Genomic DNA, 12,120 nt, shown 5'->3' with positions numbered 1-12,120 from the left:
AACCACACAGCCACATCCTTGACAGCGGAGTGAAACATTTTGGTCAAACAGGCTCAGCTGAAAGCATTTTGTGGAATAATTCCTTGACTAAAAACTACTGAAGTAGCAGTTCAAGTGTGAAATCAAATCCCCGGTTCAATTTTCTTCAGCGGTTAAATGTTCCTTAAACATTCAGATCAGTTCTCAGAATCCTGTCTCCTGAAGAAAACCTCAGTTTCCTTCTCACAGATTCAGTGTGAGCAGTTGTGGTTTTATTGACATCCTAATTTGTTTGTTCAATGCTGCAAAACTAAAAGGACATTTTGCACCTGAATGAGAAAGAAAACACAAAGAAGCTAAATCCTAACACATCAGTGAGAGAATAAAAGTTTTTTTTTACGTGATATTATTTTGTTTAATGCTGTGACTTTTGTGTCTCCAGGTTGTCGCCACCGCGAGTTTCTCGCACATATTGGGAGCCTTCACCTCCTTTTTCGACACCACTGCTGTTGTCATAGCTATGGGAGAGACGCTGGTCATTTCTGTCGTAATCATCGCCTTCTCAGCACAGGTTAGACAAACAAAATGAATTAACAAAAGCTGCATTTTAAAATGTTTTATCCACACATTAATCATATATGTTTATTTTAAAGTCATGTGCAGATGTTTCAGGACCTTCAGTTTTGAATTTACAGCTCTAAAGTGTTTCTATACAGTGGTGAAAAAGTTTTTGGACACCCCATGCATTTGTGAAATATTGCATTAAGAATCACTCTTAGGTCTTCAAGTGCAATTTCTTTTAGTACAGTCACAACCATAATACTAAACAAACCCTTAAAAAAAACATTATAAACTTAAAATTGATTGGTTCCATTAAAATACATAAGAAATTTTGAGTAGCGGGTGATTTTGGTATCAGTGATCCACTAATGAAGGTTGTGCTTTTTATTAAAAGACAAAATTTTTGAAAGTTCTTCAGGGACAAGGAACCTACGGCATTAAACACACCTGAAGATGCAGATTCTCAGCCAGAAAGGGTACAGCTGCCCCCAGATAGCCAGGAAGTACAGATGTAGTCCTTCAGCAGTTGGATACACTCTGGAGAAATACAGACGAACCAACAACTTGAAAGACAGACCAAGATCTGGGCGTCCAAGGGTTTCTTCAGCAAGAAATGACTGCATCCTGATCCGCATCTGCAGGGAAAATTGCTGAATGATATCACAGGAGCTTCAGCAGCAGTGGTCAAACCAAACTGGTGTCCAGAATTCCACCCACACTGTACATGGCTGACTTTTAGATCATGGCTTAAGGTCCTACAAGGCTGTCAAGAAGCCCCTGACCAATGACAGACAGAGGTTAGCCCAGCATTGTTGGGCCCAAGCACACAAGAACTGGACAGCCAGCAACTGGAAGAAAATTCTGTGGTCAGAGTGCAGTTTCCAACTTTATCTTCCCTCCTGCTAATGTGAGGGTGCGCTGAAGACCAGGCAAAGCATTATCTCCAGCATGTACAGTACCTTCTGTCAAGCATGGTGGGGGCAGTATCATGGTTTGGGGATGCATGAGTGCTGCTGTGATGGCATATTGAACTTTGCCAAGTATTGCACCATTCTCCAAACCCACATGCTCTCTTCTGCATGTGCACTGTTCTGTCGAGGTTAAAACTAGATGTTTCAAGATAATGCCCCTTACCACACATCCAGGGCCAGTAGAACTTGGCTGCAGGTGAACAGTATCCAGGTCTTAGAATGGCCAGCTCAATTAACTTGACCCATATCCTGTCAGATTTGCAGTCAGGTTTCAGACCTGGCCATGGGTGCATCGCTGGTATCCTGAAGGTCCTCAGTGACGTCTTCACCACTATGGACAATAAGCAGGCCTGCATAGCCACCTTCATAGAACTGGCCAAGGCCTTGGATTCAGTAGACCACACAATGCTTCTGCAAAGGCTCTCTAGCATTTGCCTGTACTCAAGCTGTATTAACTGGTTTGCCAGCTACCTTAATAATCGTATACAGTGAGTAAAGTCAGAGAACTTTATGTCAGCACCCCTGATCATCATTAAGGGTGTACCTCAAGGGCCATCTTGGGCACAACTTTGTTTTCCATTTACATAAATGATGTGGCCAAAGCTATTGGTGCCTCCTGAATTCATCTCTATGCTGATGACACCATTATATACTCCACTGGCCCATCCCTTCACTCTGCTGCATCTACCTTTCAAATCAGTCTTGTTTTAATCGAGGAGTCTTTTCATGACTTTCACTTGTGTTTCAATTCCAAGTAAACAAAATGTATCCTATTCAACCAGACAAGCACTGTCTCCAGCCTCCCAAAGATCACCTTTGCAGATGTTCAGATCTGAAGTTCGTCAACTCCTACAAGAACTTTGGTCTCTGGCTGGACTCTTCACTTTCTTTCACCCCTCACATCAATATTCTACAGGCTACAATCAAATCTAGACTGGGGTTCCTTTACCATAATAAGGCCTCCTTGACATACTCTGCCAAAAACACTCTGAAGATGACCATACTCCCAATGTTTGACTATGGCGATGTCATCTATAAAATGGCCTCTAAGTGTGTCTTTAACAGGCTTCATGCCCTTTATCACTCAGCCATCCATGTTGGTAGTGGTGCACCTTTCTCCATTCACCATTGTGACCTTTACAAACTGGTGAGTTGGGCCTTCCTTTACACCAGATGACTCCAGCACTGGCTTTTACTCATCTACAAGGCCCTATCAGGAAAGACACCTCAATACTTCTACAACCTCCTACACCCCAACAACTGCCACCTGAGGTCCAGTGATTTCATAACACTCTCTATCCCCAAGGTTCGCACCGCCTCTCAAACTGTCATCTCTTCCGTCACCTTTACATGTTTAAGTAGAAGCTGCAGCAGACCCTAGCTGACCGTTGCCTCACTGAATTGCTAGCATTAATCTAGGTTGTTTAGAATCTCTGTTTAAACACTTGTGTGTCCTTTTTTGTATATGTATTGTTTGTTGTCTTTCTTCATGCTGGGGCATCTTGCCAGATCCTCATTGTAATTGAGAAATTGTTCTCAACTGATGCTATTTGGTAAAATAAAGAATAAATGACAAAGCAGCAGAGGCGACCAATGATGAAATCAGGGAATCAGAGAAGATTCAAATCCGTATTTTCTTTTGTCATTTGTAAATAGTGATGGTCTTCTGACACCCAAGGCTCCAACACATGTGTGGTAGCTCATGAAGCAAATGTATGGAACCACTGTGCCGCGTGATTTGGTCGCGTGACTTGTGTTCGAAGCAGTTAAGTGCTTTGAATGTCAAGGAATCATCCGAACCCCAAAACATACTTTACCAAAATCTATAATATAACCCATTTGCTCCAGCCTCATGTGAAAATTACATCGGTCTGTGTTTGTAGAGCACGTCTCATGAATGTTGCAGTGCTATTTAAATGTTTCAAAACTCCAAAATATAAGGGAAGAGTATATATGTCACGGTAATGCAAAGACCCAGGCGCGGACAGAGTCAGGACAGCAAGGTAAATTTCAACTGCTTTATTTACGAACACACAAAACACTCGTGGGCCCCACTTGGGATTTTAAACCAGAATCCAAGTATCTTCTCGAGGCAAAAACTCCGCGGCTGCTAATAACTGGGAGGGAGACTAATAACTAATAAACTAAAAACTGAACTATCCCTAGACAAAATGAGCTAAAGGCAAGACAGCCGGAAGAAGGACAGAACTTCGACTAAACTCAAAACTGCCGAGTACAGTAAGAATAACTAACAGAAAGCGACGCTGCTAGCGTGGAATAAACAAAACTAATTTCTGGTAAGTTCGGCTGGCAAAAGAACTAAGCTAGAAATACAAAAGGCTTAACTGGGAGCGGTTTAGGAGGGCGACTGGAGCATCCGCGGCGGTCCAGGGAGAGCTGGATCCCGAGGTTCCGGTGGCCGACGTAAGGTGTCCAGGAGATGTCCAAGGCGAGCGGTATGGAGCGGATCACTCACCTGGGGCGCGACAGACCAGGTAGGAACAGGAAAGGCGACGGAGAAAGGCCAGGCGATCTACACAGAGAACAACAGATCTGGTCTGTACAGAAAGTTTATCAGGCAGGTGTGCGTGACTAACACGACATCGTGCTACGGTCCAGCATCGAATAGTGTGAGAAACCCTTCTTTTATGGCTGGAGGAGGAATGTGGAACAGGTGAGCCATTCCCCGTCACAGGTGTCCCCTGCCAGCTGATGACCTGATTAAAGCAAAGGAGACACACACGCTCACACAACAGTCACGCCCACAAACACACAGGAAAGGAAAAACAAAAGGAAAGCCTGCCACTTAGTCAGTAGAGGTGGAGGCCCTGACAATATAGGGTTACAGACAGACATCCCAAATAAGAAACACGGTCTTCAATAATTATTGTCATTATTATTACTAGTAACCTTATTATTATTATTTATCCATTAGAAACCATCTAGTGTAGCTGAACAGGAATGTGCATGAAGAATCAAATCCAAAACAATCCATGAACCAATTAGCACGTCTCAATTGCACTTCATTTTATGGACCACTAGATGTCCTACTCGAAGTACTGTATGTTATTGAAGCCTTGAGTAATGAACCATGTTTTGAATGAAGTGTCGAAGCTTCAACAAAGCGTCGATCAGCCATCACTATTTATACACCATAATGCCAAGTAGTATACCGTAATATAATTCAGCATATTCCTCCAACCAAATAAAAAGAGCCCCGTGGCGCTTCTTTCCACTGACCTAAATACCCTTTGCCTATCAGGCACATACCATATGAGAGGTAAACACCCAAACACACACACACATAAATAGATAATAAATATTTACATAAAAGCCATTACTGACTACAAATAAACACTCAGTAAGTATAACCAACCTAAACCCCACTTAATAAATACCCCATGTGCTCCAACAAACAAAGAAACAAACACATCAGAACATATACCTCAATAAATGCTTTTAGAATTTAAAGCGTGTGTTGATTTCATTTCAATTTACTATTTAACCGACGTCTGGTAACGGCAGTCCATCGTTACAGTCTAACTAGGGTTAAGGTTAGAGAGGAAACGAGTAAATATTCACATTGGCAAACAGAATACTTTGGCATTTTTGCAGGAAAAAAATAAAATGAACTTGTTTACACATGGAAAACGCTCCCACACCTAAGATCTGTATCGTATAAATGCAGTTCTCAAAATTACCAGTATCTTATAGGTTACAAATATGTGATATTAGAATTTAATACATGCTACTTTTGTTTCAGAATTAATAAAAACATCTTCCCAATCCCCTTCTGTGTATATTACAACTAAGTGTACCATAAGTTTAAAAACTGTGTATAGTTTCTTTCACCACAAATAAAATTATTTTGTGAAGAAAAAAGGCCACTTTCACTACAATTATTGTGTATTTTCAAAAAGAGCAGCATAGAACACACACCTGAATATTGCAAAGATTGTTACAAGTTGGGTTTTAGAGCATTTCAATGGTGAAAGTTACTGGATTACAGATGGTACATAAATTATTTACAATGACAGGAATGTCATGAACAATACTATATCTCAAAGGCCTTCAAAGGCCTCCTGCTGTGTTTCTGTGTCAACTCCAGGTTTTCTGGCACGTAAACGAGAAACTTTAACATCAAGAGGAGTTTAGAAGGAACAGATACTAGAATTTAGGCATTTTAGAAAACAGTATAAGATTAAATGGAAGTTGGCAAAATATTGGCTGGAAACATCTACAGCAGAGAGGAGATTAATTTGACTGTTTTGTCTAAAAAGCATTAGAAAACTCTGAAAATTGGGCACAAGACAATATCATGAAATGTCTCTCTTTTTTGCACTACAATGATCCTTAGTTTACCATCATATACAGCCCATAAAAACAGTAAATTCTCACATTTGAGAACCCAAAAGTAGTTTGCCATTTTTGCTCAGAGGGACCTAGTTGTTCATCAGAATAGCAGCTCAGCCTTTCATTTCAAGGTTGCACAAAATTAAACGACTGCTTTGTTTCATGCTTGGCTGACTGCTTTGCCATGAAAAGTCGAATTTTGTAGAATCTGCAGAGAAGTAGCAGAACAAACGAGGGGAAGGCAAGTTCAGTCCATTTTTCAGTAATTCAGATACCAAATTCACACAGTATGTCTTATTTTTATGGTATGATCTGTGTTTTTTTTCTTTTGCAAATGTTAACCTCTTAATATGGCTCATTTTTGTTTCTCAGACAGACGGACATTGAGAGAAACTGCTGTTTGGTTTTCTCTCTACATTCTTTGCTCATCAAAGATTTAGGTCCAGTGACTGACTTAATATGAAACTTTAAAACAACAATTTTTCAGTAGTTTAGATGCCAAGTTTATACTGTACAATGTACAGTGTACATCATATTTTTATAGTAATTCTATAAACTCACAACTACCTTCTTCTGCTGCATCTTTGCACAAGTTAATGTCTTTATATGGTTCATTTTTATCCCCCAGTTTCATCCAAAATGTCAGATACAGCAGACACCTTCACATTCAGACACCACTTGGTTGTGATGTGTGTGATCAATCTCAATAATTTACCGATGAATTTTGTCACAAGTTTGTCCAGTTATTGAGAGACACTGCAATTTGGTTTTCTTTCCACATTCTTTTCTAATAAAAGATTTCGTTTCAGTGGCTGACTGTGAAACTTGTCCTCAGCCTTTAGAACAACCATGTTCAAACATAGTGCATTTTATATATAGGGTGTCATCTGCTGGTCTTTTGGGGTTTTTTCATCTTTTGCAAATTTAAACCTCTTTATATATTTCATTTTTGTCCACCAGTTTCATCCAGAATATCAGACACAGCAGACGCCTTCACATCCAAACAGACACCTCCTGGTTGTGATGTCTCCTCACTACCTCCACCATACCTACCAAGAACAGCAGCCTCCAGTTTATTCTGCACCCCCAGCCACCTACAATCCACCCAAAATTGACACCCCCTGCAGCTATCAGCCCTCAGCTGGATACGAGTCTTTCCGTGACATAAACCCTGAAGCTGCATCCGACACGACTCCATTTATGTCCTCATCTTCTTTCGATGACAAAACAGTGAGGAGAGGGTTCATAAGGAAGGTTTGTAGTCTCGGTTATCCCACTTTTGGCTAATGAGTGATGACGATCAGCTTTATTATTACGAGACAAGATTGAGAGGTTATATTTGTCACGTTAATCATTAATATGTGCAGCAAAATGCAGGATCATTATGAGGTTGTGCTAAAAGCTGAGTTGACAGCACTGATTTAGACTGTAGACTTTCTACACACCATTGAGACCAGTTTTTTAACTTTTCACCACAGTTCTCCTACGTTTGTAATAAAGTTTGTTGTTTTCTGTCCTTTTTTCCACATGTGCAGGTGTTCAGCATCCTGATTCTGCAGCTGCTCTTCACCTTCAGTCTGGTTTGTGTGTTCACCTTCTCTACCCTGGTCAAAGAGGAAGTTCAGACCAACCTGTGGGCTTATCTCAGCTCCTTCATCATCTTCATCGTGGTCACCATCACCCTCAGCTTCTGCAAGTCCTTCAGCCGCCGTCACCCCTGGAACATTGTGAGCCTGGTGTGTTACAAATACAGCAGCATAAAATATTTAATTACATATATAATATGTTACTTAAAAACATAAATAATAAAGGAACCATGTATTTAAAAGGACATAAATGCTGGATATGAAACCACACAGCCACATTCTTTTTTTTTTTTTTTTAAAGTTATATTTTTTGGCCTTTTATCAGCTTTATTGGACAGCTGCAGTGAGAGAGAGACAGGAAACGGGAAAAGAGTCAGGGGAAGACATGCAGCAAAGGGCCGCGAGCAGGAATCGAACCCAGGCCAGCTGCGTCGGGGACCAGCCCCTGTACATGGTTCACCCGCTCAACACGTTGAGCTATACAGGCGCCCCACAGCCACATTCTTGACAGAGAAGTGAAACATTTGGTCAAACAGGCTCAGCTGAAAGCATTTTGTGGAAGAATTCCTTGACTAAAAACTACTGAAGTAGTAGTTAAAGTGTGAAATCGAATCCCTGGCTCAGTTTTCTTCAGTGGTTAAATGTTCCTTAAATGTTCAGATCAGTTCTCAGAATTCTGTCTCCTGAAGAAAACCTCAGTTTCCTTCTCACAGATTCATTGTGAGCAGTTGTGGTTTTGTTGACATCTTAATTTGTTTGTTCAGTGTTGCAAAACTAAAAGGACACTTTGCACCTGAACGAGAAAGAAAACGCAAATACAAGCTAAATCCTAACACATAGTGAGGGAAAAAAAAGGTTTTTTTACGTGATATTATTTTGTTTATTGCAGTGAATTTTGTGTCTCCAGGTTGTCATCACCCTGAGCTTGTCGTACATGGTGGGAACCATCGCCTCATTTCACGACACCACTGCTGTGGTCATCACTATGGGAGAGACGCTGGTCATTTCTGTCACAATCGTCGCTTTCTCAGCACAGGTTAGACAAACAAAATGAACTAAAAAAAGCTGCATTTCAAAATGTTTTATCCACACATCAGTCATATATGTTTATTTTAAAGCCGTGTGCAGATGTTTCAGTGGACCTTCACTTTAGAATTTAAGGCTCTAAACTGTTTCTATATATTTAGTTTAAGGATGGTTGATGCTATTTTGGTGATCAATTTTTTTGTATATTTTCTTTATATCATGTGGATCTATCTAATATAGTAAATCTGCTCCACAAACCACAAAATATGCAGAAATTATTTGACAGTGTCCAACATTATGCTCTCATAAAGGATACTGGGAAACAATAAAAAATGCAAGAAAATCCGTTTTAGTGATATTTTTACTCACTTTAATTATTTACTTTTGTAAGCAGCAAGACAGCAGCGAGTCTGGTTGTATTTAAAATAAAAATTGTTGTTTTTTTTTTTACTGGGGGGGGGGGGGGGGGGACTGCTGACGTGTACTGGGGACATTGTCAAGTGGTGGAAAGACCACTTTGAGGAACCCCTGAACCCGGTAAACATGTTCTATGTGGAGGAGGCAGAGCCTGAAGACTAGTTCTTAGTTGTATCTCGGCTCTAATTTTGCTTCCTTTGTTCTTTTTGCCCTTTAATATCTTATTTTTTTAAGTCTCTATTTAATGTCTACTGTTGCACGAAGAGAGAGTAATGATATTTCGATTCTTGGTATGTCATGTACATATTGAAGAATTGACAATAAAGCTGACTTTGACTTTGACTTTGAATCTTCGTATCTGTGACAGGTTGCTGGGGTAGTTTAGAAGCTCCTTGGTGGCAAGGCGCCAGGTGTGGACGAGATCTGCCCTGAGATGCTGAAGGCTCTGGACATTGTTGGACTGTCTTGGCTGACACATCACTACAATGTCGCAATGTCGTGTGGGCATCGGGTACGGTACCTGTGGAGTGGCAGACCGGGGTGGTGGTCCCCATTTCCAAAAAGAGGTACCGGAGTGTGTTCCAACTACTGAGGTATCACACTTCTCAGCCTCCCCAGGAAAGTTTACTCTAGGGTGCTGGAAGGGAAGCTCCGACTGATTGTTGAACTTTGGATTCAGGAGGAGCAATGCGGATTCCGTCCTTGTCGTGGAACGATAGAACAGCTCTTCACTCTTGTGGAGCTGCTGCGGGGGTCACGGAAGTTTGACCTGCCAGTCCACATGTGTTTTGTGGATCTGGAGAAGGTCTATGGCCGTGTCCCTCTAGGGGCTCTGTGGGGGGTACTGCAGGACTATGGGGCACTGGGCTTGCTGATACAGGCCCAGTGCCCCATACTCGGCACAAAGTCAGACTTGTTTCCTGTGGGTGTTGGGCTCCACCAGGGCTGAACCTTGTCTCCAATCCTGTTTGTGGTGTTCATGAGCAGGATCTCAAGGCGCAGCCGAGGTGAGGAGGGTATCTGGTTTGGGGACCTCAGTATTGCATCTCTGCTTTTTGCAGATGATGTGGTTCTGTTGGATTCCACAGACCGTGACCTTCAGGTCGCACTGGAGCGGTCTGCAGCCGAGTGTGAAGCGGCAGGGATGCGGATCAGCACCTCCAAGTCCGAGGCCATGGTTCCCTGCCGGAAACTGGTGGATTGCTCCCTCCGGGTTGGAGGAGAGTTGCTTTCTCAAGCGAGGGAGTTTAAGTATCTCGGGATCTTGTTCATGAGTGATGGGAAAACAAAGTGTGAGATGGACAGGCAGATTGGTGCAGCGTCAGCAGTAACGCGGGCATTGTACCAAACCATCGTGGTAAAGAGGGAGCTGAGCCGCAAGGCAAAGCTCTCAATTTACTAGTCCGTTTACATTCCAACCCTCACCTATGATCATGAGCTTTGGGTAGTGACCGAAAGAACAAGATCGCAGATACAAGCGGCTGAAATGAGCTTCCTCTGCAGAGTGGCTGGTCTCAGCCTTAGAGATAGGGTGAGAATCTCTGACATCTGGAGGGAGCTCGGAGTAGAGCCGCTGCTCCTTCACGTACAGGGGCCAGTTGAGGTGGTTTGGACACCTGATTCGGATGTCTCTGGGTAGGCTTCCTTGGGGGGTTTTCCGAACACGTCTGCCTGGGAGGAGACCCTGTGGCAGACCCAGAACTCGATGGAGGGACTGTGTATCTGGTCTAGTCTGAGAACGCCTCGGGATCCCCCAGGAAGAGCTGGAAAGCATTGCTGAGGGAAGGGACATCTGGAATGACCTGCTTCGTCTGCTGCCTCCGCGACCCAGCCACGGATAAGCAGAAGAAAATGAATGGATGGAAGTATTTATATGACTGCAAACTTATTATATTTCCTGTTTTGGACTGTTGGTTGATCAAAACAAGACTATGTTTTGTAAGACATTGTGACAGACACTTTTCAATATTGGATGGCATTTTATAGACTAAAAACAACTATCTATTTTATGTAATGTATAAACAGATGACAGCTACAGTATGTTCATTTTTAACCCCAGGCCTCATTAAAAATGTGTGGAATTTAAGAAATCGAGTGCAAACCTGGTCTCAAAAACTGAGGTTGGAATAAATTCTGTAACACTGTGATTCAAAACCAACTTTACTATTATATGAGGAAAGATTGAGTGGACTTATTGGTTGTGTGCTCATTTAATATGTGCAGTAAAATGCAGGATCATAAGGTTGTTGTGCTAAAAGCCTGGTGTGAGATAAAGAGTAAAATAAATGTTGGAACTAGAAAAGCAAATTAAATGATTTTAAAGTTAGAAGTGCGTGTAATAGAAGCGTTCAAATGCTTACGTGTATATTTGCTAGGTGTATATGTGGTCTGTGCAACTGCTCTGTGTCCAAATAAAAGGTCTAATAAATTGTTCTAATGGCAAATGGCAAAGACAAGCTCTATGTGGACAACAACTAATTCATGTGTTAATGTTTTTCTGTTTTATTCACAGACTCTTTATGATTTTACTATTTGTTACGGTGTTCTGTTGATTATGTTCCTAGATGTCATCATGTTTGGTTTTTTCTGCACCTTCTATTACTTGTACATCGCCAAAGTTGCCTATGGATGTCTGGGAGCTCTGCTCTATTCACTGGTAAAAGAAATACTTTAACATGATAACATCGTTTCTAAAGCCAAGTGCAGACTCACACAGTATTCAGCTATTCAGTTTCATCAGTGAATTTTACCTAAGATTAGAAATAGAATATTCATACTTAAGATCTTCCAGCAAATTTGTGGTAAAATCGCAAACAAAAATCTGTTTGAAGTACTTGTACTCAAAGTACAGTTATAGCCCACAACAGTCTTGAATACTATATTTAATTAAAAATTAATTTTAAATTTCAAGATGTTTTAATATCTTTAAAGGCCATTTTCAAGGAAGCAGGAGTCAACGCTTTTTTTGTAAACCTTGATAAACCAAGCACAGGTGTTACTATTACATTCTAAAAATGGTTTCACTGAAGTTGTTTTAGTGTGAAAGTGACTCAGCATTCACTAGTACATCTTCATGTCTGCCTCAGTTCCTAATGATCGACTGTCAGCTGATGATGGGGCTGATGAGTTACCGTCCGAATCCAGAAGAATACATCAACACCGCTCTCACAATCTACCTCGACATCATGGTCATCTTCCTCTACCTCCTGGGAAGGAGGTGAAATTGT

The 12,120-nt window shown here is 41.4% G+C and overlaps 1 protein-coding gene across 2 annotated transcripts; it reads left to right on the top strand.

The window, feature by feature from the left end:
• Positions 1-5,481: 5,481 nt before the first annotated feature.
• si:ch211-284o19.8 (protein lifeguard 1) lies at positions 5,482-12,114 on the top strand. Of its 2 annotated transcripts, XM_035941613.2 has the most exons (5): positions 5,482-7,118; positions 7,400-7,600; positions 8,358-8,486; positions 11,406-11,549; positions 11,980-12,114. In XM_035941613.2, the coding sequence occupies exons 1-5, from the start codon at positions 6,888-6,890 to the stop codon at positions 12,112-12,114; spliced, it is 840 nt and encodes a 279-aa protein (XP_035797506.1). In that variant the 5' UTR covers positions 5,482-6,887. The 2 variants fall into 2 exon arrangements, with proteins under 2 accessions (XP_035797506.1, XP_054870615.1); XM_055014640.1 differs by lacking the exons at positions 11,406-11,549; positions 11,980-12,114 and adding an exon at positions 9,261-9,745.
• Positions 12,115-12,120: the final 6 nt, after the last annotated feature.

Source organism: Amphiprion ocellaris, chromosome 10 (assembly GCF_022539595.1).
Source record: "Amphiprion ocellaris isolate individual 3 ecotype Okinawa chromosome 10, ASM2253959v1, whole genome shotgun sequence".
Lineage (NCBI taxonomy): Eukaryota > Metazoa > Chordata > Actinopteri > Pomacentridae > Amphiprion > Amphiprion ocellaris.
Note: the sequence above shows the minus strand (reverse complement) of the source record. Positions and strands in the feature narration are given on the sequence as shown.